At 41.3% G+C, this 25,924-nt stretch overlaps 1 protein-coding gene across 1 annotated transcript in view; it reads left to right on the top strand.

The window, feature by feature from the left end:
• The window catches only part of HERC2 (HECT and RLD domain containing E3 ubiquitin protein ligase 2), a gene marked incomplete in the record, with an annotated part of 3,551,743 nt that overhangs the window by 1,277,030 nt on the left and 2,248,789 nt on the right, over positions 1-25,924 (top strand). Inside the window, 1 exon segment of the mRNA XM_044072055.1 lies at positions 9,967-10,181. Within this exon segment, the coding sequence (XP_043927990.1) occupies positions 9,967-10,181 (215 nt within the window).

Raw genomic sequence — 25,924 nt, 5'->3', positions numbered from 1 at the left:
TATACATCACTCCTCAGACCCATCATAGAGTACAACGCCCCATTTGGGATGTAGCTTACAAGACACCTGCAACAGCTGGAAAGATCACAGAACTACCTCACCAAGAGGATCACTCAAACAGATGCCCTATGCAGCTCGACTGAAGAAACTCCAGCTGTACTCTGTTGCATACAGCCTACTCAGAGGTGATCACTGCCTGACATACAAGGCCATGTCCAACCCAGAATTGATGGACATGCTCCACCTAATGAAAACCATATCCCCTTGAGCCACAACAATAAATAGGACATGCTGGAGGGATAGATTCCTGTCCCAGAGACTTCCCATGCTCTGGAATAAGATTCCAATCTACATTAGGCAGAGCTCTCCTCGCTAATCCTCTTCAAGAGAAGCCTTGATGAGTGGATGGGAAAACGAAAGTTTACCCTGGAGATCACTTCAATGGCTCTGCTGGACAGAGGCACAGGGAACTAATCTAAGTGGCGGTGAAAGCCAACACATTCCGGCTAGGCTTATAAATGCATTCGGGCAGATAGCCTAGTACCTACCTATGATTCCTATCATTCCTTGTCTAAGGACAGAGTTCCTTTGGTGGGCAGAGGCTTGCAACCACAACAAGGGACACCCTTTCACTCAACCCCTTGCCACCCAAACCCTGACAACAGATGCATCAGACTATGGATGGGGGGCTCACTTGGCAGGCAAATGCAATCAAGGCAAATAGATCCCAGGACAAATTCACCTGCAGATCAATCAAAAAGAAATGTTAGCTGTACAGAATGCACTGACAGCCTTCAAATTCCTTATCCTTCCAGGGCAACTCTTTATAAAGACAGACAACACCACAGTTATGTGGTACATAAACGAGCAGGGGGATACTCATTCCTACCCACTCTGCAGGTTAGCCATGGCCCTGTGGAACACAGCCTTGTGCAATCAAGTGCACCTGCAAGCTCAATTCCTGCCAGGGTAGCAAAATTCACTGGCAGATGATTTAAGCAGAAATCTACTGGACCCACAAAAGTGGAAACTGGAACCCAGCTCATTCAAACTTCTAATCTACAGGTGGGGGACACCAGAGGTAGACCTCTGCTTCCCCCTCCAAAACCATCAATGGAGGAAATTTTGCACCAGAAATCCCCACAGCCAAGCATGGAAAGTGGATGCCTTGTCCTTTACATGGGAAAACCTCTCAATCTATGCCTTCCCCCACTGCCCCTCCTCTCAAAAGTACTACTCCAGATCAAACAGGACAAGGGCAATCCTTATTGCACCAGACTGGCCACGCCAGTACTGGTACCCACTCTTACGCATTCTGACAGCAGTGCCACCCTGGCACCTACATCAGACCCCCTCTCTGCTGTCCCAGCAGGAGGGACAGATTTTGCAACCTCAGCTGCAAACCCTGAACCTTGCACCCTGGCATATTCCCTGAATACACCACCAGCAACCCTCAGCAAACTGGTACTGGATGTCATCCTTGAGGCCTAGTACTAGGAAATCCTATTCAGAAAAGTGGAAAAGATACTGATCCTGGAGCCAGTCTCAAGGAAAGGACACAGCCGTGCCCACCTTACCTCAAATCCTAGATTACCTAGCAGAGCTGCTCCACAAAGGCCTATCCTTCTCATCAATTAAGATTCATGCCTCTGCCATCTCAGAACAGTTCCTGAGAGGAGCTAACAATTTGACCCCCCGAGGAGAGCCCCCACTCCTGCCTGGGACCATAACTTTGTACTAGAAAAGCTCACGCTTCCCCCTTTTGAGCCTGCTGCTACAGCAGAGGTAAAATTCCTCTCTTGGAACAGCCTTACTTCTAGCCATCACTTCAGCAAGAAGAGTGTCTGAGTTGTAGGCTCTTATGGCTGTGGATCTCTTAATTATTTTCCATGTGGACAGGGTTTCCCTCAGGACTAACCCATCATTTATGCCCAAGGTGATATCCAGTGTGGCTTTAAACCAATCCATTCATTTGCCAACCTTTTTCCCTAATCCTTAGAATAAAGGGGAAAGGATCCTGCACTCATTAGACGTGCACAGACAGCTCAGGTTCTACCTTGACAGGACTAAGCCTTTCAGAAAAACGGATCAGCTGCTAGTCAGCTTTGCTACAGGGGCAGAGGCCAAGGCCATTTCAAAGCAAACCATTTCTAAATGTATAGCACACTGCATCCATTTCTGCTACAAACACCATGGAAAACCTATCCCACAGGGGATCAAAACTCATTCCACTAGGGCTACCTCAACCTCTACAGCATTTCTCAGGGGAATCCCTACCAGGAATATCCTGGAAGCTGCAACCTGCAGTTCTGTATACACCTTCACCAAGCATTACCACCACTTACCTGTCTTTTCTAAATCCAGAGCTAGATTTGCCACAGCAGTCTTACAAGGCCTGCTAGCCAGCACTAATACATCTTGACTGCCTCCACCCTTCCTCAGCTTTGGGTATCAACCCAAGTGTGATGACTGCAGCTGAAACACGAAGAACATAGTACAGTTGTGTACACTTACCATAAATGTAGATGTTCGAGTGTATTCACTGTTGCAGTCCTGGTTACCCTCCCTCCATCCCCCTGACTTCTCTATGCTTTCTACCTTTACTCTTTTTGGCCATATCTTATGGCTATGGTATTTACTTTTTACTGGAGGTGTTCCACAATATGTAATTGCTTCCTATTTTGGGGGCTGCTGATATCTGGGGCAAGAAAAACTGATGTAATGGCATTAGCTGCATGTTTTATACCGCTGATGACCTGACGTCATGGAAGAAGCGACAGCATCCGACGCAGAAATCCCAAGACTCTGGTATTCGGGCCGACTGAGGGCTACCTGCAGAGAAATAACCCAAGTGTGATGACTGCAACAGTAAATACACTTGAACATCTACAACTGTACTTTCTCTTTCCAAGATCATGTCTTCCTGGGGTGCAGGATTGTAACAAACAGAATGATAGCTTGTTTACCCTTGGAAATGATCCTGTCCCTTACTTCATATTTCCAGGACCTACTACCTCTTCAGTCTCTGACCGCCAGGGAGTTCCTGGACCTCCTGGGATTCATGACCTCAACCATTCCAATGCTTCCTTTTGCCAGACTGCATATGAGGAAATTTCAGTGGTTCCTGAGAACAGTTTGGAAGCAACACTCTCACCCTCTGAAATTTGTTGTTCCCCTCTTATATCCTGTTTGAAGGAGGAATTAGAGTGGTGGATTCTCCAGGTGTGCAGAAATCCAAGCCATACCCCTTCAACCTCTTCCACCCACCCAGGATCTGTACATGGATGGGTCAGACACAGGCTGGGGTGCAACTCTGGAATGTCAGAGACGTGTGGTCCCCATCTCAGGGAAAGGAGCACATCAACATAAAAGAAATGAGAGCTTTGATCTTTGTCTTCAAAATCTTCAGTTCCGGGTGTTCACCAGGGTTTCTAAGGTGGTTCACAGACAATACCACAGTCCTCTTGTACGTGAAAAAGTGGGCAGGGGGGGGACACAAAGTCCTATATCCTCTGCAGACTGGCCTTATATTCCTGTGCTCAGAGTCGGGTTTCTCTTCAGGCTATATTTACATTCTGCAGAGAACCAAACCAGGAAGTAAATGCACACACAGCCAGGAAATGGAACAGCTTGTTGTAAGTTCACCAAGGCAGATTCAGTAAATCCAGGTAGGCACCATACGAATTCAAATAATTTCTTTATTCAGAACCACAGAATAATGACACACAAGCGCTTTCGCTCAGAGGAATTCTGAGCTTTATCAAGTGACACCATGCTGTCGAATCGGGTGTCTTATATACCTTGAAAATCCTAGGTTAATTAGAAAGCACTACCAATTAACATTTTAAAGAGACTATGCACTATTCCACATGCTTAAAAATTCCTTTAAAACAAAATATATAAAAAAATATAATAGATTGCTTAAAATAATGCATTAATGCATCTGTCATTGCTAAAAATGCTAATAGCTTAAAAATAAACAAAACATTGTGCACTGTTTCCATAGTGTTTAACTTTGTAATAAAACTTGCTTTGTGGAAAAAGTTGCACTTCTTTTGAAAATTGGGATAAGATGGAGTGACTTGACGTACCAACTGTTGTTCGTGTAAGTATAATATAAGGCTGAATGCCTAGTATGGGTATGACAATATTTTCCTTTTCTTGGTCTTGTTGACAACCCTGCTGGAAAAAGAACACTATATCTTAACCAAGTTAAACTATGCTGTGCAATAGGTCTTTCCTTAACATAGACTTTGTATAGTGTAGCATTAAGTGAAAATCATGCCCATGTGTATGAGTACTTGCCATAAGTAATTGTGTGGGGAATGTCAAACTAAAGTCTTGCCCTTCTTAGTTTTAATAGCGGCTTGATACTGATCAAACCGTTGAGCCCTGGGGGTCTCCCAGCATCTAACTTTAATTGCCAGAGGAGTTCTCGATATTCTAAAGTTGATTCCCAATCACCCCCCCTGGCATCAGGCTTCACTTGCTCCAGTACCATAAATTTCAGTTTTATGTTTGGACAGGTCAGGGAGTGCTTGTAAAAAGCGTTGGTTTCCTTCTTTTTGTTTATATCATAAAAATGTTCGTATATCCGCTTGCGGAATTCCCTTTCCATTTTGCCTACATAGAAACTGCTGCATGTGGTGCAGAAGCCTAAATAGACCACCCCCTTGCTACCACATGTGAAATGGCCTGCGGGGTAGATTTTAAACCTTCTGGATGGAATGGTGATACTTTTTTCTTCCAAGATGGCATGGCATTGGCTACATGCCCCACATTTAAATGTTCCCTTTCTTGCTGGGTTAGTTTTCCTTGTAATGCTCTGCTTTTTCTCACTTAATGCTACACTATACAAAGTCTATGTTAAGGAAAGACCTATTGCACAGCATAGTTTAACTTGGTTAAGATATAGTGTTCTTTTTCCAGCAGGGTTGTCAACAAGACCAAGAAAAGGAAAATATTGTCATACCCATACTAGGCATTCAGCCTTATATTATACTTACACGAACAACAGTTGGTACATCAAGTCACTCCATCTTATCCCAATTTTCAAAAGAAGTGCAACTTTTTGCACAAAGCAAGTTTTATTACAAAGTTAAACACTATGGAAACAGTGCACAATGTTTTGTTTATTTTTAAGCTATTAGCATTTTTAGCAGTGACAGATGCATTAATGCATTATTTTAAGCAATCTATTATATTTTTTTATATATTTTGTTTTAAAGGAATTTTTAAGCATGCGGAATAGTGCATAGTCTCTTTAAAATGTTAATTGGTAGTGCTTTCTAATTAACCTAGGATTTTCAAGGTATATAAGACACCTGATTCAACAGCATGGTGTCACTTGATAAAGCTCAGAATTCCTCTGAGCGAAAGCGCTTGTGTGTTATTATTCTGTGGTTCTGAATAAAGGAATTATTTGAATTCGTTTGGTGCCTACCTGGATTTACTGAATCTGCCTTGGTGAACTTACAACAAGCTGTTCCATTTCCTGGCTGTGTGTGCATTTACTTCCTATATTTACATTCTCTCAGTTCAGAATGTGATTGCAGACACTCCAAGCAGGTCCATGAATCAGTCCCATGAGTGGATGTTAAGGAGGGACGTGTTTTTGGATCTGTTCCATCATTGGGGTATTTCTCAGACCGATTTTTTTGCCTCCCCCATGAACAGGCAGCTTCCCAAGTATTATGCCAGGATACCACATCCTGGGGCATGGAAGGTGGATGCACTATCCTTTCCATGGAAGGGGATGTTTCTGTATGCATTCCCCCCCCCCTTCCCACTTATCCAGAAGGTCAACAGCCAAAGATCTTGCTGGTGACCCCCTTTTGGCCCAGACAGCATTGGTTCCCCTCCTCTTACATTTAGCCAAGGGCAGTCGCCACAAATTACCCCACATGATGGACCTACTCACACAGGACAAGGGAACTACAGTGCATCCACAGATGTTGACCCTAAACCTGACACTGTGGGTGATGGGGCTTTAATCCCATTCAGACACTTTTATTCTGAGGACGTGCTTTAAGTTTTTCAGAAGGCCAGAAAACCCACTACTAGGAAATCCTATAGGTTTTCCACGTGGTTTCTCAAAAAGCAGTTACAATCACTGTCTGTAGAGGTCCCAATGGTTTTGTCTTACCTGTGTGAATTAATGAAGAGCAGCTTGTCTGATTCTTCACTCAAAGCACATCTTTCTGCCATCTCTGCATGTCTACCAATGTCCTCTCCTTTAGCTTCCAGGCTGGAAGTCGAGCTGTTCCTAAAAGGTGTCCTTCACATTAGATCACCAAGGAAACCAATGCCTCCTCCTTGGGATCTCAATTTTGTCCTGGAGAAACTTACCTTATCCCCCTTTGAACCAGCAGTGTCATCTTCCCTGTAACATTTTACATGGAAAACAGTTCTTCCAATGGCGATTACCTCTGCCAGAAGGATCTTCGAGATGCATTGAGACAGGGTTTCTCTTCAGGCTAACCCATCCTTTTTGCTCAAAGTGGTTAATGAGTTATCCCTGTGTCAGGCTATCAATCTTGCTTTTTTCCCTCCCCTCAATCCTTTAATGAAAGGATTCTTCACACTTTAGACATACATAGGCTACTCCGGTACTACTTGAGCAAAACTAAACTTATCCGTAAGTCCGAGAGATTTTGTTTCCTATCAGTGTAAAACAAGGAAATCCTTAAGTACAGCAGGTACAAGGAATGAACCACTGTAGTAAAACAACAAAAAGTGTCCAGCACCAAGGGTGAAACTTATTTCAGTTTAATGTGGGAGCTCCAAAGTAAAAATAAACAGCAGACTGGTTTTGGCCAAAAGCTATAGCACTGAGGAAGGCTAACTTTTGGCCAAAACAGGTCTGCAGTTTATTTTTATTTTGGAGCTGCCACATTAAACTCGAATAAGTTTCACCCTTGGTGCTGGATACCTTTTGTTGTTTCCTATCACCCACAGTTCCTGGGCCAACCTGTTTCCATGCAAACTATTTCTTCTTGGATTTCTAAAGCCAACTCTTTCTGTTATCAGCCAATGGAAAGGATCTTTCTTCACCTGTTAGGGCACATTCCACGAGGGCAGTGTCCTCCTCTGGGGCCTTCTTTAAAGGATTGGATACAGGCTCTATCTTGGAGCCAGCTACCTGGTCTTCTGTTCATACTTTTACCAAACACTATAAACTGGATGTCATTTTCAAGTCCAGGGCCAGGTTTGCCAGAGCTGTTCTCTATGGCTTTGTGGAAAATTTTCCTGCTCCTTCTCCCAGATCCCCCTGTGCATGAGCTTCGACATTCTCCCTCATGTTATGGATGCTGCAGCATATGAATAGGAGGACATAGAATAGTTGTGTAAAATCTTACCATGACCATAGATATTGTTCTCTTCTATATGCCGCAGTATTGCTTTCCTCCCTTCCCTGCCTCCTGATGCTTGCCTGGTCTGTGGTAACATGTTTTCTCACTTTATCAGACTGGTGTTTTGCAGCATTCACTTCTGAGGTAGTCACATGCTGACGTCCGCTTTATATATGACGTCTCTTTATGGCAGATATACACTAACTGATATGTTGCGTTGTACATACCTTATAGTAGCATCCAGACTTTGTTATACTGGCCAGATATGCGAGTCAGCCGGAGGTGGACTTTCCCCATGTTATGAATACTGTAGCATATAGAAGAGAGGGACATCTATTGTTATGGTAAGATTTTACACAACCATTCGCCGAGTGGCTTTCTGACTGTATAATGTCTGTTTACAAAAAGTTGGGATTGACTTTGCATAAGCAACAGGCTCATTCCAACATAGCGGTAGCTACTTCTGCTGCCTTTACTAGTAAGGTTCCTATTGATGAGATTTGTGCTGCAGCCACATGGTCTACTGTTCATAATGTCCTTCAAGGATGCAACTGCAGTCCTGACATATGGGTTGTCCTGCCTCAGGCAGCCCTTCGGTCGGCCGGATTCCAAAGTCTGGGTCCGGCGTCGGCTGATGTCACCCTTTCCCCGACGTCAGAGCGCCTGGGGTATAAAAGCGTCAGCCGACGCCATCTTCTTCAGTCTTTCTTGCCGCATGGCGCCCGAAGCAGAAGCGGTTCGCAAGTGCCGGTCAACCAGTTCCTGTGTTTTCAGCTACTGAAGTCTTCAAAAAAGCTAAGTACCCCATTGGGGACCTTTTCTTGCCTCAGCCGATGTCAGATAAAACTGTACAAGTTAATAATTGTTTAACTTGTGGGAAACAAATACCTCATAAGGATTTCCACTCTTACTGCCTACCCTGCCTAGGCTCAGAACACAACGTCTCGGCCTGTACAGCTTGTGCTTCTTTCAATAAACGCACTCTTAGGCGTCGGACAGAGTTTGCACAGGAATGTCTTCCTTAATACCACCCAGGTATTTTGGTATTTTGGTAGCTTGTGAATCTCCCCCAAAGGTTGAATCAGATGAAAACAGACAACATGCGATATGAAAGTTGCATACATAACATAGCACTAGACCTGTGTTAACTTGTTTTCGTCTGGTTCAACATCCCACCCTCCCCCACTCCATCCCCCAACCAAGATTGTCCTGTTGTGCTCCTGTCAAATGGTTGGACCTGATCAGGGGCCTTGTGCTTGGACTGCCAATTTGTTTTTACTATTCCTCATGTTTTATGGTCCGCCATGATAGGCTGACCTATACATAATATATAGAAATATGTATATAATGTAAAAAATATTAGATATGTTTATAACCAGGAAAACTCAATCTGACATACTTTGGGGAAGAAAATGAGTTTTGGAGCACTGGATCCAAAGCTGCTGAAAGGCAGCAATGTCTGATCTGTTAGAATCCAATAACCCAAAGTTTGAACTGGACAAAAGCAAGACCACACGGATCTAGCATTATGGTAAGGACATAACTTTCATTCTCCTTCTGTGTATAATTACAAGCTGGATGGAGCATTCAGGGACTGATGGACTGACACAGATGTGCCACAAATAAAATGTACCAGCCTAATACTTTGAATTTTCACCAAGAACCATGCAGTGCCTCTCTATTTTCATTACAGGCAAGTAATTTTTTATCTAGGGTGGAAATACCTTGGAAGGCAGTCTCCTAAATTACTTTTTCAGATAAGCCTTGTTTTCTTCTGTGCTTTTTCGGTAGTCACTTTGTTTCTCGTTTTTTTATTGAACTCCCTTGATGATCCATATCTCAAAAGGGACTGGAAAAATAAGAGGATTCATGCCACCCCCTTAGAACTCTAGGACTTTGCTGCAGACTCATGTCAACTGGGCACCAGAAATTTTCCCAAGTGCTATCTCCTCCCATTCTTCCATAATGCTTTTCACTAGCTAGACTCGCTCGACTTTCTTTACTGCATGCTTAGTTTGTAGCACTGGCAAATGGCCTCAGGCTCCTCAGACATACTGGAGTGATTTTATTTGTATTCTTCAGCTATTTTCACATTTTTCCATGTAAGGTTAGAGTTTTCCTTTTATACCTTTTTGAGTTAAATTGTCTGTTTACTTTTATTTCCTGTATTTTCTTCAGGCTGCAGAATTTATACCATCCTGTCTTCTCCCTATGCTGCAGGTTATGTACCATCCTGTCTTCTCCCCAGGCTGCAGGATATGTGCAGTTTTCTTCTCTGGTGATCCCCTGCCAGTGGTTGGATGTTTTGGCTATTCTCAGTTTGGATGAGGTTTATTGGCATCACTCTCAAGTTTATAATTTATTGACACCCATGGTTTGAATTTAAAACAACCTACTTACAATCAGTGACATGTTGATGATTCTCTGTCTCTTGAAAATGAAACATTTGTCTTAAAAGTTTTGCCTGCACTTAACAGATTTTATATGCTGCTCCTTAAGGTACTGATCAGGGGAGTTAGTAAGTAATATCTTAAAGCAAGAAAGGCAAGTGAACAAATGCTGATATTTTTGTATGAATGGAACAAAAATGTGTGTTTTATTTTTATTTTGCCAGAATGGCTTCAGTCATCCATTTTCTCAGGAGGATTGCAGACAAGCCAGATACATTACAGCTACAATGAGGAGAAAGATGAAGATCATAGCAATTCTTCTGACACAACATCCCCAGGGAAATCCAAATTGTATTCAGGCCGTTTAAGCCTTAGTGACCACTCTCAGCCATTCCTACAAGCCATTGCTGATAACAATATTCAGGATCATACAGTGAAGGTAGGAATCTGCACTTCAGATAGTTTATTTGTTGTACTTCTTTCTCCATTGACTGTAATCAGGGTAAACCTAGTTAATACAGATGTTAATGATATGTAAAACAGCATTCATACCCAGTTCAATCATAAAATGGCAAGTGACGGGTAGACTTTAGCATTTAGGTATCAGTTAAACAATAGTTAATGACTATTTTCTTCAAAGTCTGTTATTAAAATTAAGTCACAAGTGCAGTTGGGTTATTATGTTTACAGTCTGGTTTTGTGACAAGCTAAAATGTTAGATGTGAATACTGACTGATAAATTGTGATTATTATATAGTACTGTGTGAAGTTCTGACATAGAGACTTGCATCTTGGAATTCAAGAAGAGGAGTGATTGCTGAACCTACCACATATCATAAGGTTTCTTGAGAATCCTGATGAAAATTATTTTCTTGTGAATTCATGGTTATTTCTGTGTGTGCATAAAGGTTAGAAAAAGTTCCCATCTGCATCAGTTAGCATTTATGCTACTCATCAGGAGCTAAGTAGTATTTTACAAATGTGTATTATGTATTTTTTAAAAGTATCTGAGTCAAGGCAGTAAACTTAGAAACTGATGAAAGGATTATGCAGTAAACTGATGAAAGGATTATGCAGTAAACTGAAAAGAAGATAAACAGGGTCTGTGGTTAGTGAATTCAGAGTGGGGTGGAGGTGTGTGTGTGTGTGTGGGGGGGGGCACTGGAACAAGTTGAGTGGATCTGTATAACTGGAACGAGGTGGGACTTGTATCATGGCATGACATTGACTGCGTAACTTTAGGTAATAAACAGCCGGAATCAGCCACTTCCTTTGAAGTCCATGACATTATAGTATGGAGGAGATTGGACATCCTCTGTATCCATGTGACAAGATGTAAGGGCAGTGCAGCAAAGCCACTTGGTGTGGGACCCAGAGTCTACTAGTCAGGAGGAGGACAGACTAAAAATGCTGTGGGAATTGTGGTGAGGGAGAGGCTTCAGCAGACAGTGAGGGAAGTAATCAGAAGTAGTGACAGACTCATGGCAATCAAGCTTCAGTGTAATGATGTTGTACTATTCATAATCTCAACCTAGGCTCCATAGCATAATTGTGATAGTGAGGACAACAGTTGTAGAACCTACTAGGTAAAACAGGACAGCATGAATTGGTGTTGATAATGGATGACTTGAATGCATATCAGGACAGACAAAACAGGGTATACGGACTGCCTGGGTCCACATGGATGGGGTAGCAGGAATAAAAACGGAGAGACCATTCTCATTCTAGACTTCTGTCGAACAAATGGCTTGATGGTGGCCAGCACATGGTTCAGCAAGAGAGAGAGTCACAAGATAACCTACAACAGTGGCCAATATGCCACTCAGGTATACTTCCTCCTAGTAAGGAAAGGACACTGGTGTAGAATCGGTGATTGCAAAGTCATCCCCAGTGAAAGTCTGCCCACAGCCTAAATCACTGGTTGCCACAAACATCTACAAGCAGTGGTCAGAGAAGACACTAAGGTCAATAGAGTTTAGACTGAAGACCAAAATATTGACAGGAGAAAGTACAAGAGTTCAAGGAGTTTAAGGGTCTAGCACCTCAGGAAGAAGAAGAAATAAGGTGGAGTTTAAGAAGAATGGCAGCACCTCAAAACATCGTGTGTGAGGAATATAAAACAGATATGCAGCTGAGCCAAGTATGGAAGGAAGGTACATAAGGAAAGCTAGTATTGGAATCCTTAGGTCTAGAAAGTCATCAAAGGAAAGGAGTACCAGAAAAGTGGGAGACAGAAGAGATGGACCAGGGTACGAAGGAATACTGATTGGCTAACAGAGAGACTGAAAGTAGTTGCAAAAGCAAAGAACAGGGCATCAGAGGCACTCTACCAGCTTTTAGTAAGTGACTCAGTAGATGATACAAAGAAAGTGCATTCGGTTGCTTGGCAAAAACAGAAGGGTAAAGATACTCGGACATTCATAATGGATGCCAGCAGCAACCTGCTCACCAGTCCACAGGAAGTCAAAAGCAGATAGAAGGAATACTTCTAGCAGCTTCTAAATGAGGAAGATGTCACATAATCTGTACTACCACATACACAGCCTACGATTAAAGAAAAGGAGGAGCTCACCTTAGAAGAAGTAAGAACAGCAGTGAGGATAATGAAATTGGGGAAAGCAGCAAGCTCAGATGAGGTCACAGCAGGTAAGAACAAGCTGTTGGGTGAGAGGGGAAAAATGGTTCTTGACCGTACTCATAGTAGTAATGAGAGAAAGGCATATCCTAGATGAGTGAAGAATAAGCATACTGTTGCCAGTGTACAAGAATAAAAGTATAGAAATATCAAACACCTGTCACACTGCATGAAACTTCTGCAAAGGGTGATTGATAAATGATTATGTAGGGTAGTAGACATTAAGATGTGAAATGAGCAGTTTGGATTCAGATCAGGGTGCAGCACAACCGACCTGATGTCTGTATTGAGACAGATAGTTGAGAAGAAGCTAGAGATGAGGAAGTTCAACTGCATATTCCTAGACTTGTAGAAAGCATATGACAAGGTCCCAAGAAAGCTGATTGGGCAGTCCTGTGATGGTTAGAAGTCCCAGAAACATTGATAGAATTTGTGCAAGCAATGTGGAAGGATCCAAAGACTCACGTACAACCTGGACTCAGAGGGATTCCTAGTGGGTGTGCATCAAGGTTCAGCTGTAATCTTACAGGTGTTCATGCTGGTGATGGACTATGTTAGCAGACAGGTCAGAGGGGACACACAACATTTTTGTGTACAGACTCTGTGTCATTCCAAGCATACTCTGAGCAAGAACTTCAGCAAATGCTAGGGGAATGGAATGCAAAACTGAAGGCACATGGAATGAAACTGAGTACTGGTAAGACCGTTATAATGGCAGCAAAATCAGAAGAAGCTGAGAACTAAGATAGAAGGGGAAAGTAGTGGAACAAGTTAACAGCTTCATATACGTTGGATGAGTGGTTAAGGAGGAGGGACACCTGAATAAGGAGGTCAGAACTAGAATCAGAGGGGGCTGCAGCCAAATAGCACAATGTGTCAGCGGTAGAGTATGACTGAAGAATGCCAAAGAAACTGAAATGTAAGGTGTATAAAACAGTGTTGCAAACCAGTACTGCTATATGGTACAGAAACCAGGGAAGTAAAGGCAGAGCAGTTCAGGAAACAAGATGTGTTTGAGATGAAGTGCCCGAGACAGATGGTGGGGTGCACACTGTAGGACAGATGAAAGGACAATATTAGGGCATGTGTCAGAACAGGTTACTGTGATTCAGGCATATGTGTAGACAAGCAAAATGCTGTCTAGTGAAGATAATTTGAGGCAGGCAGAAAGAAGATGAGAGAAAATGAGAGCGTCCATCTGAGAGATGGATGGATTGTGTGAGAGAAGACCTGCAACAGTCGGGCATGACTCTCAAAAGTAGGAGTATCATTGAATAAAGAGAGAACAGTTGATATGACACCCTGACCCCATGTAGAAAATGGGGGTAAAGGGGGATTGATGATTATGATGATGATAATGTTCAGCTGACGTCAGCCACTTCCATCCACAGACTTCCTCAGTATCCACTCTTTATTGTAACTTATTAATCATATGCACCACAGATGTCTGGTTGCATTCAAATAAAGCAGTCTCTCTAATATATTCTTTACTCAAACGCTAACTATGCCAAGCCATATCAAGAATTATTGAACTGTGATCATACAGCAGCAGGGGGTTGGTCCTTTTCATCCTCAGACTATGGCCAGCAGTTACAGCCGCTGTGTATGTATCTCTGATTCCTGATTGTGATCAAATTTATAACTACATAATGTCCACAGTAATGTATGGTTATCAGATGCATACATTGCAGCCATTGCATTCCACGCACATGCAGTAGCTACTAACTTTATTAAATGCATATACCTCAGGTGTCTGATTCTGAAGTGAATGAAAAAAAAATAAGAAAATACATAATAGCCACATTCATTATTTCAGCTTAATGCTACACACACACACCCACACACAAAGTGCAGCCCCCCCCCATATAAGTGTGCCATCATTTACAAACACTTGAATGACTGTGCAACTCGTATTGTAGCTTATGTTTGATTGTAGCAAGTACAAATATGACTCTGTCATTGACCATGTTGGTGTGAATGACCTGAGACGTACCTCCCTGGACTACATGAAAAGAGACATGGAGGAGCTCTCCGATCTTGTAGCCCTGGCAGGTATGACCCCAGCCCTGAGTAGCATCCTGCCATCACCCAGAATGATTCCACAGTACAAGGACAAAATTATTGACTTTAAAAATTGGCTAAGCTTCTGATATCATTCTTAGGGAATCCAGTATCTGTCTGCCTGGGATGACAGGATCGACAGACCACGCTGCTTTGCCAGAGATGGCCTGCACCTGTCACCCTTGGGATTCCGGATACTGACAAAGGCTCTTGCCACCCTTATAGTGCTTTTTTTTAGGCAAGGTTCAAATGACAAATTCACCACCGTAACAGCTACAAGCAAGCAAAATCTGAAGGTAATGCTACTCAATGCTAGAAGTCTAAACCTCAAAATGCACTCTGTCGAGGCACTCCTTAAAATGGAGAACATTGACATCTGTGCAGTGACAGAGACCTGGTTCAAAGCTCCAGAGGGCACCCCTGCATTACCAAGCTATAATTCATACCACACCTTTCGGCCACCAAACCTGGACTGAAACATTAAAGGTGGAGGCGTGTCCATATTCATTAAGGATATCCACACCTCCAAGCTAGTTGCTCAGCATAATGCATCCGAGATTATCCAAGTTCAACTAACTCTGGGCAAAACCACAATCCATATTGTAGCTTGCTACAGACCCCCCACCATGCCCCAGGATTCCCACTCTTTTCTTGATACACTGGAAAATATTAAGGTACAGCCTAACACTCTAATAATGGGTGATTTCAACTACCCTACCATTAACTGGGAAAACTACTCATGTACCAACTCTTTTGCTCAATGTTTTCTGAAAATCATCAATTCCAAAGCCTTGGATCAACTTATCCATACCCCCTCCAGGGGCAGCAATATTCTAGACCTGGTCATCACCAACATGGGTGACCGGTGTTCCACACCAGAGGTCAGCTCCTCGTTGGTCAGATCTGACCACAAGCTAATCACACTAGACATCCCGCTTCCACCCCCATTAGGAAAACAACCGTAAAAAATTTCTCCAAAGCCAACTTCACGCTTCTTAAGACAGAAGTGGCAAACTTCACGACACCCATGCAGATGGCAATAGAGGTACGACTGCTGAATCCTACACAAATGCACTTTATAAGCACTTAGACGAGTGCATAGATTGTGCTATCCCTAACAGAACCAAGATGCTATCCTCCAAAAAAAGGAAGCCAATCTGTTGGTCTTCTGCCATAAACAAACTCTACAACCGAAGAAAGAAACTTGCAAAAAAGAGTAAAATCCCACGATTGGAGGAACTCCCTGGTCAGCCTCAGTAAGAAGCTGAGATCCCTCAAAATCCTCCAAAGCTAGTTATGAAAACAAAATCGCCACTGATTCTAAAGACAACCACAAAGCATTCTATAGCTATGTCAAGAATCTCAATGGCAACACTCAGTTCTGCTCTGAGTTACAGCACAATGACACTAAATATACAGAACCAACTGATATTGCCAACATCCTGGCGGATAGGTTCAGTGCTAAATTTACCCCCCTCTCACCCCCTAAAGGGCCCATCTTTATACCGGAAGAATGCAAAGTTCCTGTGATCATGGCTGCATAGGTAAAAACCTCACTCTCCAAAGCCAAGAACACAGCATCCATGGGACCTGACAACATCCCAGGCTGTCTTCTATACGAACTACAGAATGAACTGGCACCCCACCCATGTACCATGTTCAATCATCGCCTCAGGCTTTGTGCCCATTGAATGGTGCACTGTGACAGTTATCCCACTCCACAAAGGGGGGGGCTACAACGGACCCCGGGAACTACCGCCCCCATTAGCCTGAAGAGCCTTGTGTGCAAGCCATGGAACGTATCATCATGGAACTCATAAACAAAGACATTGGAGATCTCCAAACATGGACCCCCACACAGTTTGGGTTTGTAAAATGTAGATCATGTCTCCTAAAACCTGAGAGACTTATTTGAAGTAGTCACCAAATCATAGATGAGGGTAAGGTGGTTCACACAGCCTATCTAGATCTTGCCAAGGCATTCAACACCATCCCCCACTCTGGAATTATAGATAAACTCACTAAACTTTGTATTAATCCCTATGTCACAAGATGGGTTGCAACTGGCTTACTGACAGAACCCACACTGTGAAAGTAGCAGACTCCAAATCAGACTTCAGACCAGTGACAAGTGGAGTACCACAAGGTTCAGTCCTGGGTCCTCTCCTGTTTGGTATCTACTTCTCTGAAGTACAGGCTAACACAGAAGGACTTTGGCTAACTAAATTCGCAGATGACTGCAAACTAGGAGCCATAATCGAAACTCCTAACGATGTGGACATCCTACAAAAGGGCCTCACTGAGACAGATGCCTGGTGTCAAAGCCATGGTCTCAAGCTCAATGCCAAAAAGTGCATTGTCATCCCCTTTGGTAAAAACTCTGTACTCATGAACTACCACATAGTTGGTAGTCTGCTTAACACCGAAAGTGTGATAAGAGACCTTGGGACACAGGTGGACAGTAGTCTCTCCTTTGATAATCACATCGCCACAGTGGTCAGGAAATCCTTATATGTAGCACACCTCATCACAAAAGGTTTCTCATCCAGAAAAAGAGGTCCTTGTTCCCCTCTACTCCTCACTCATTAGACCCATTATAGAGTACAACGCCCCTTTTGGTATGTACCTCAAAAGACATCTACAACAATTGGAAAGGCTGCAAAAATACCTCACAAAGAGGATTACTGGCCTCAAACAGATGCCTTACACAGACCATTTCAAAAAACTCCAACTTTACTCCGTCGCATATCGCCTACTCAGAGGCGATCTCTGCGTACAAAGCTATATCAAACCCGGAGCTGTTGGACATGCTCCACTTAAAGAAATCCCAATCCCTCCGAGCTACACGCTCTAGGGACCTAAACCTTGTCACCACAATAAACAGAGCATACTGGAGGGATAGATTCCTGTCCCAGAGACTTCCCATACTCTGGAACAGACTACCTATTTATGTCAAACAGAGCTCCTCATTAGCACTCTCAAGAAAAATCTTGATTGGATGGGTAATAGGAAATTCACCCTGGGGAATCCCTTCTGTGGTTTTGCTTGACAGGGGCACAGGAAAATAATTTTCTTGGGTGGTGAAAGCCACGGTACCTTTTTGGCTAGGCTTGTATAGGCCCTAGGGCCAATAGCTTAGTACCTACCTATGAACCTATACAGTGCATCCCATTGCAGCCCATCCCCCACATGCCTGTGAAGGTGCACACACACACACACACACACACACACACACTTAACAGTTGCACACACTTAGAGTGTCTTTACCTTAGATAAGCAATTGTGATTAGATGAATAAATATGTAAGTAATGGCCACATTGATGAATTTTATCTCGTTGTTAGGCACGTATAATGCACCCCTTGTTTGTGTGTATCTATATCGGTCTATACATATATATAATGTATATACATACACAGTGGATATAAAAAGTTTACACACCCCTGTTAAAATGCCAAGTTTTTGTGGTATAAAAAAATGAGATCACAATAAATCATTTCAAAGCTTTTCCCACCTGTAATGTAACCTACAACCTGTATAATTCAATTGAAAAACAAATCTGCTAGGGGAAAAATATAAAAAAATAAAAAATGTACAATATGCTGGTTGCATAAGTGTGCACACCCTTAAACTAATACTTTGTTGTGTGTGCACACCCGTAAACTAATACTTTGTTGAAGTACCATTTGATTTAATTACAACATTCAGTCTTCTTGGGTAGGTGTCTATCAGCATGGCACATCTTGACTTGGCAATATATGCCCACTCTTCCTTGTAAAAGTGCTCCAAATCTGTCAGATTGCGAGGGCATCTCTTGTGCACAGCCCTCTTCAGGTCACCCCACAGATTTTCTATTGGATTTAGGTCTGAGCTCTGGTTTGGCCATTCCAGAACTTAAATTTTCTTCTGCTGAAGCCATTTTTTTGTTGATTTGGATGTATGCTTGGGGTCATTGTCATGTCGAAAGGTGAAATTCCTCTTCATCTTCAACTTTCTAGCAGATGCCTGAAGGTTATGGGCCAAAAGTGACTGGTATTTGGAACTGTTCATAATTCCCTCCACCTTGACTAAAGCCCCAGTTCCAGCTGAAGAATAGCAACCCCAAAACACGATACTGCCACCACCATGCTTCACCATGGGGACGGTGTTCTTTTGGTGATGCAAAGTGCTGTTTTTGCGCCAAACGTACCTTTTGGAACTGTGGCCAAAAAGTTCACCCTTGGTCTCATCAGACCATAACACATTTTCTCCACATGCTTTTGGGAGACTTGATGCATTGTTTTGCAAATTTTATCTGAGCCTGGATGTTTTTCTGTGTAAGAAAAGGCTTACGTCTTGCAACCCTACCCCATAGTCCAGAAATATGGAGAATACGGGAGATTGTTGTCACATGTAGTACACAACCAGTACTTGCCAGAAATTCCTGCAGCTCCTTCAGTGTTGCTGTAGGTGTCTTGGCAGCCTCCATGACCAGTTTTCATCTTGTCTTTTCAAAAATTTTGGAGGGACGTCCAGTTCTTTTCATAGTCACTGTTATCCCACATTTTCTCCACTTTTTGATGACTACCTTTGCTATGTTCCTTGGTATATCCAATGCTGTGGAAATTTTTTTGTACCCTTCTCCTGACTGATACCTTTCAACAATTAGATCCCATTGATGCTTTGTAAGCTCTCTGCAAACCATGGCTTTTGCTGTAGCAGGCAACTGAGTAAATGTCAGGAAAATCCTACTAGGACAGCTGAACTTTATTTGGGACTAATCAGAGTGCCTTTAATTGATGGCGTGTGTACCCAAGAAGACTGAATGCTGTAATTAAATCAAAAGGTGCTTCAGCAAAGTATTAGTTTTAAGGGTGTGCACACACAACCAAGTATTGGTTTAAGGGTGTGCATATTTATGCAACCAGCGTATTGTACGTTTTTCATTTTTTATATTTTTCCCCTAACATATTTGTTTTCCAATTGAATTGTAAAGGTTATAGGCCACATTAAAGGTGGGAAAAGTTTTGAAGTGATTCATTATGGTCTCTCTTTTTTATATCACAACCCCCTGGCATTTTAACAGGTGTGTGTAAACTTTTTATATCCACTGTACACACACCCATACACACACACACACACACACACACACACACTTATATGTGTTTATGTTTCTACACACACAAGCACGCACGATACAAGCTGTCCTGTAGGATGGCTGGCCATGGCAACTCCTCATGAGATTGAGCAGAGTACTATTTCACATGCTTGGAACATCAGTTATCTGATGAAGCCTGGGCGAATGTGAAAGACTGCTCATTGCTTCATCTAGAAGCCCAAACATCCCCCATTGAAATGTTGTTTCCATTTCCCAGAAATCGATTGAGAACCTTTAATAAGGTATAACTGCCTTATTTTCTCTAGGAGCATATGCATAAATGCTGGGGTGTTTTAAAAATAATCTAGCCAAATCAACTGACTTTAATTTATAGAAATCATTAAATGCAGGCAAGAAGTTCCGAGTCCTAAAATGGAGAAAAAATGAATTAAGTACAAAATAGCAGCATTTCTATTTTTCAATTGGTACAGCTGCAGCCAAGCAGTCCAGCACCATGGTCCTCCCCTAGATAAATTTTAAAAATATGACAGTGCCAAGAAAGGCAAAAAGAGACGAGGAAAAGGGAGTAAGATTGAAAATTTTGAAGGAGAGAAAGGCAGGACAGTGAAGTAGTCATTACTGATCAGTGTTCAGGAAGGGAAAGGCAAGGGAGTTAGAAAAATCCTTAAGCCGATGTTTCTAGGTTAACAGGATTAATTGCTATAGTTTCAAATCGGAAGGTATTCTAAAAGAATTCCAGAAACTAAATCTAAACAGTCAGTTACATTGGGAATCATTTCAGATGTCTGATAGAACTGTGGACCAAACCAGTAACTGACAAGCGTATTCCTGCATAAAACTGGGAGCAAGTTATAGAAATTGTAAACCTCCAGTATGACTTTACTATTAATGAAAATCGTATAATCACTTCTGAAGGAAAAGCTAGTCAGCTGTCTTGGATGCCTTTGAGAGGTGTGATCAACGGCGGCACATGTGCAAAGTAGAAAGGTCTTTTAGATCTAATGGAGTTATTTGAACTGGGCAAACAGGGTGATGAAAGTGGAAGGAAGGACCATGGTTATGACTCGCTGTTAGACATTGACCCAGTGCGATACAAATGTTAAATAAGCTAATTATTCTTCTAGTGGTCTTAAGGTCGGTAGAGCAAGTAATAATGTTAGGACAGTAAGTTATAAAGGTTAACAGCCAATTTACGTAGCAAAAGGAATGGGCATCCATGGCATGAAATGCATGTCTCATTTTTTTGTTTTTTTGTACTTGGTGTCTTTGTAAACCATATTGAAGAACTTGAAGAAAATGTACCTTTCACATATCCAAATGCCTGTGCCTTACCCATTTTTTGCTGCATAAGGTGGGAGCTTAAGTCTATTCCTTCCCTGTGTAGAACAGGAGCCCCACTATAGCATGTTCTATCACCTAGGTAACCATCAGGGTTGTGCATTTTATCCCCAGCCCCCTGAGGCTTGACATATGCATTTGTAATTTGAGGGCCTACTGCACCACCCTGTATGCATATAGTGTTTGGACAGACCATGCTTATATCTACTACACAGATGCAGCTTCCCAGTACTAAGTACAAGTGCCCAGCTAGTGCCCACTTTATATGGTGTTTTCGTGCCACACAACGAAATAATGGACTAAAGCTGCTACCTTGTGCAGCAAAAAATGGGTAAGGCCACAGTCAATCGTGTATGTAAAAGGTATGCATTCTTAATGTTCTTCAATGTGAAGCAGCAGTAGTATAATAAACTATACTTCTACCCTTCCCCAGGGTGTCTTAGTTGGCTTTGGACACGCACACTCACTCGCCCGTCAGCCAATTTCAGTGTCTTAAGACACTGATCATTCCAGAGTCATCAATATTACAGGTTCAGGGCTTCATCCTTCTGCTATGTGAAGATTAACTTTTTTTTCTGTGACCTGTACACACTGGTTCTCAACTGAATCCTGTAGCTCATATGTTAAATGTTAATGCCACTTTGCCAGTGATCATCTGCTTTCATGCACATCTGGCCTAGACCACCACAGACAGCCAGTTCTCAAGTGCAAAGCTGATTTTTGTGATAGTAAGTGAAAAAAAAATTGTGACCAACTTGCTCCTTTTAAGATATACTGCAACCCGTCTTCCACACATGCTGTCTTTCATTGCAAGCAGTCACCATACTCATAATTTACAGCCACTTTATTGAGCTTGCATACCTGTGACTCTGTGATTCACACAAATGTACATTATTTCTGCAACGCTAAAATGGCTGCTTAACTTGAATGAATGTTAACATCAGTCACTTTCTCCCATAGACGACCACAGTACCTAGCAGTTGCCAACTTTGAGTGCCTATATCTTAGATACCAGAATGTAGTAAACTACAAATAACGTTTATTTTAACCACCTACAGGTGCGTAAATGCACAGAAACACACACGCACAGTGATGTGATAATCGATTACAGTCACTTGAAGAACTTTGAGTATATACTTTAGGTATTTAGATCAAATGAATGAATGAATAAATGCATAAAAACTGCCATGCATAAATGTATCTTCTCGGCTTAGTGAGGACCAAAACCAGTAACAGTTATTTCCTTTATGTATTAGCATTCTTTTTCCTCTAAGTCTATAGTGCCTATTGATTTAGCAGAAAAACTCAATCTTTGCAAGAAACGGGCCAAAATATAGTGCAATCAATTGCAGACAGTTGAGAGCAGCCACATCTCCACATGTGTATGTATTTTTGTGTGTGCTTGCTTATATGTATACATATATATTATATATATATATATATATATATATATATATATATATATATATATATAGAGATATATATATATATATATATATATATATATATATACACACGTGTGTGTGTATATATATATATATATATATATATATATATACACACGTGTGTGTATATATATATATATATATATATATATATGTACACACACACTCGCAATTGGGAGTATGTCACATGATCAACTATTTGGACAGTCAAACTTCATGTGGTCGCAACTATATGCTTGACTTTCTGAAAGTTGAAAAAAAAAATCAAACAAAAATAATGTATGGTTTTGCAGGGGGGCAAGCCCCCCTGCAACCCCCATGTAATGCCTGCACCTCCCACACTCCCTGCAACTTATATTTACCAACTTTAAGATTGCACTACAGTGGGGGAAAGGGTAAGTTCCCCGATATCTACTGCGCTGCAATCTACATACAAATGCTTCTACTTTTTGAAAAGTCGAACATATGGTCTCGACCATGTAAAGTTCAACTTTAATATGTATAAAATATATACACACAGAAACATGTGCAAGCATGACCATCTGTAACTACCAGTTGTGTAACCCTGACAGTGTAGCTCAGTTGTTTGGTTAAAATCAAATAAATGAGCAAATGGAAGAGAAATAAGTAGCAACTTGACTTCTGAGATGGTTGCACATGAATCAGCAGCTTAATTTCAGTTCTCCCAGTGTGAAAAAAGAAACTGATAAATAAGAACTAGTAATTCTGCCAGCTTGAGTAAAATTCAGTTATTGGCTAGAAAGTACACTGTCACAAGAAAAGGTTAAGAGAAAACACTGAATGGAAAGAATCCTGAAGCTGTTCAGCAAAATACAGTTTTGATACAAGAGTAGTTAGAGGAAAAATCAAATTACTCAATGGCAATTAAAATAAATGAAACATTGAAAGACTGTATCAACTTAGAAAACAAAAGGCAAAAAAAAATAGAAGAAGCTTTAACTAGCTATTCAGCTGAACTGATAAAACTGCAAAAAAAATCAGTTGCTGAAATGAAAAGTTTTATTGAGTATGAAACTTCTCAAGAAGGTTTGTTTAAAAGAATGGTGGAGTAAGAAGACAGAGCATGCATAGAAAACCTGAGATTTGCTGTTGTACTAGAGGAACTGGAATGAACAGACTGTATTACTTTTATGAAAGTACAAATAAGCAACTGGACTGGTATTCCACAGCAGGATTTGTTAATTGAAAGGGGGACATTGAGTGTATGCCACAGAACCTGACCACGAGAAAACAACCAAGACCTGTATCAGTAAGGATGCAGTCATACCAGCAGAAAGAGTTGATCCTGACAAAACTATGGCAGAATGGAAGTGTATTAAAAGTTGGAGACAGCAGGATGTTTGTGAAAAAAGATTATTCTGTATACCAAGACAAAGAGAAGCAAATTTATCCCGGCACTCGGGGAATGCCAAGAGGCAAGTGTGAGATTCAAACTGTCTTCAGAATTTTTTTTTTATGCAGAACAGGCGTAGGAGGAAATACAAAAGTTTGTCCAACAAAGTGAGCCATCAACCAGAAGGGGACACTGATTCTCATTCTTCTGACAAACCTTATAGACGTACTTTGCTTTTGAACCTTTTTCAATATTCCATAGGAAAATGCTTGAGAGACAGAAAAAAAGCAAAGTAGTTGACTAGAAGAAACATTAGTATCTTGGACTTGAACTAGAGTTTTTGGTGTTGGGATATGGAGAACAGGAAGAAGATTAGCAACACTGAAATTAGTGAATAAATGTGAGATTATAAAGCATCAATCACATTTGTGAAGTACAGCTTGAAACAAAGAATGAGAAGGTCACACTGAAAAGCCAGTCAGTAAAAACTAAATGAAAACTCCAGCCAAGCTAGAACTTCCAATGAGTGACCTCCCAAACCTCCTGTAACAGAGGCACATGGGATATATGCAAATGACCCTTATGAACATCAGGTGTTTCAGCTATATGGTGAGTCTGATTGCCCATGACTTTTACGTTTGAAGTAATTTTAATGGACAATTTCAGACCAATAAAGCCAAGCCCCACTAGCTATGGATATGCATATTTCTGCCTTGTTATGACCTCGTCAGCATAGCACAAGCAGAGTATTTGACTAAGCATAAGAAACACAGGGTTGTTATACCCAGCTGATGTCCATTTTCATTAGGGTGACTGCAAAATATCCCAACTAACAAATTAAAACCATCAGTAAAAACTAAATGAAAACTCCAACCAAGCTAGAATTTCCAATGAGTGACCTCCCAAACCTCCTGTAACAGAGACACATGGGATATATGCAAATGACCCTTATGAACATCAGGTGTTTCAGCTATATGGCAATTTTGATTGCCCATGACTTTTACATTTGAAGTCATTTTAATGGACAATTTCAGACCAATAAAGCCAAACCCAAGTAATATAGGCTTTACAATGTAATAGAAGAAAGGCTGGGCAGAAGCAAGTTTAAGTTAATACACTGTGATCTTGGGCTGTTGGGGTGGGGGAGGAGTGTAAAAGTGTACTGATTGTATGTAGAGTTGAGAGTTTTTTTCTTATTTTTCCAAAGGCGAATGTCTGGATAAATGTCCTTAACTTAGTCTGTAACCAAGTGTTTTGTGAGCAAGTAGTTTTAAAAAAATAAGGCAAAATGATGAAAGGCATGAGAAGTGCTGAGTTTCTTGCATATGAAATATTAGCTTGTTTTTCTCCATTAGCAGATATTTAGTAGGAGTCCAGAAGTCTGCTGCTGAAAGCAGTTGTATGTTCTGTTCTCTCTCAAGTTAAATTGACAAAGATTCCTTTGTGTATCTGCAGACGAGTTAGACATTTCTTTCTTCTCTCATTGCCTACTACATTTACAAGGAGACCAGCTGTAGGTACAAGCAATAAATCTTGAGGTTATGAGCATTCTTGCTGAGTGAAGTGCATTGTTTAAAGGTACAAGGGCAAGCAGATGAGTAAAAAAATTAAGCTTAAAATTATTGCAGATGAATAAAAAATAGCAGCTTCCTTAGCAGCCTTAGTAGTTTAATGCAAGATAGTCAGTGCACTTTCTCTTAGAACTAAAAGTAAATATTTTCTGAAAGCATACAAGCTGTTTTCACATCTGGGAGGGCAATAGGGATAAGAATAGATGAGACATAAATCCATGTAAGACATGGATTGTAATATGCATTTTAGCATGAGTAACCTTAATTTTAGGTTAAGTAATACCTGTGGATTCAGCTGTCAATTTGGGGCAATTGTTCGTATGTGGAGGGTTAAACTTCATTTTTTTTTTTTTTTTGAAAATGTACGTAGTTTTTGTGTTGGTTCCGATTTAATATGTTATGGAGTTGTTCTGAAATGTATTTAGTTTTTTTTTTTGTTTGAGGATTTTCAAAAAAGTCTTAAATTGTTATGTAGTTTCAAAGTGAGATGACAAAAAGCAACTACATTAAAGATCAGCCTACCAAATATTAGTGTGTGCATGCAACACAAAAGTTAGAAATACACATTTAAAAGCTGTCGTGTAATAAGTGGGAGCAATAAGTTTTTATAATGGTTACATTTTTCATGTTATCTTGGAACTTAAAATAGCCTTATAGGTATAGACAAAAATGAGAGTACTG

This window comes from Protopterus annectens, chromosome 5.part0 (genome assembly GCF_019279795.1).
Source record: "Protopterus annectens isolate FY-2018-M chromosome 5.part0, PAN1.0, whole genome shotgun sequence".
NCBI classification, from domain to species: Eukaryota; Metazoa; Chordata; order Ceratodontiformes; family Protopteridae; genus Protopterus; species Protopterus annectens.
Note: the sequence above shows the minus strand (reverse complement) of the source record. Positions and strands in the feature narration are given on the sequence as shown.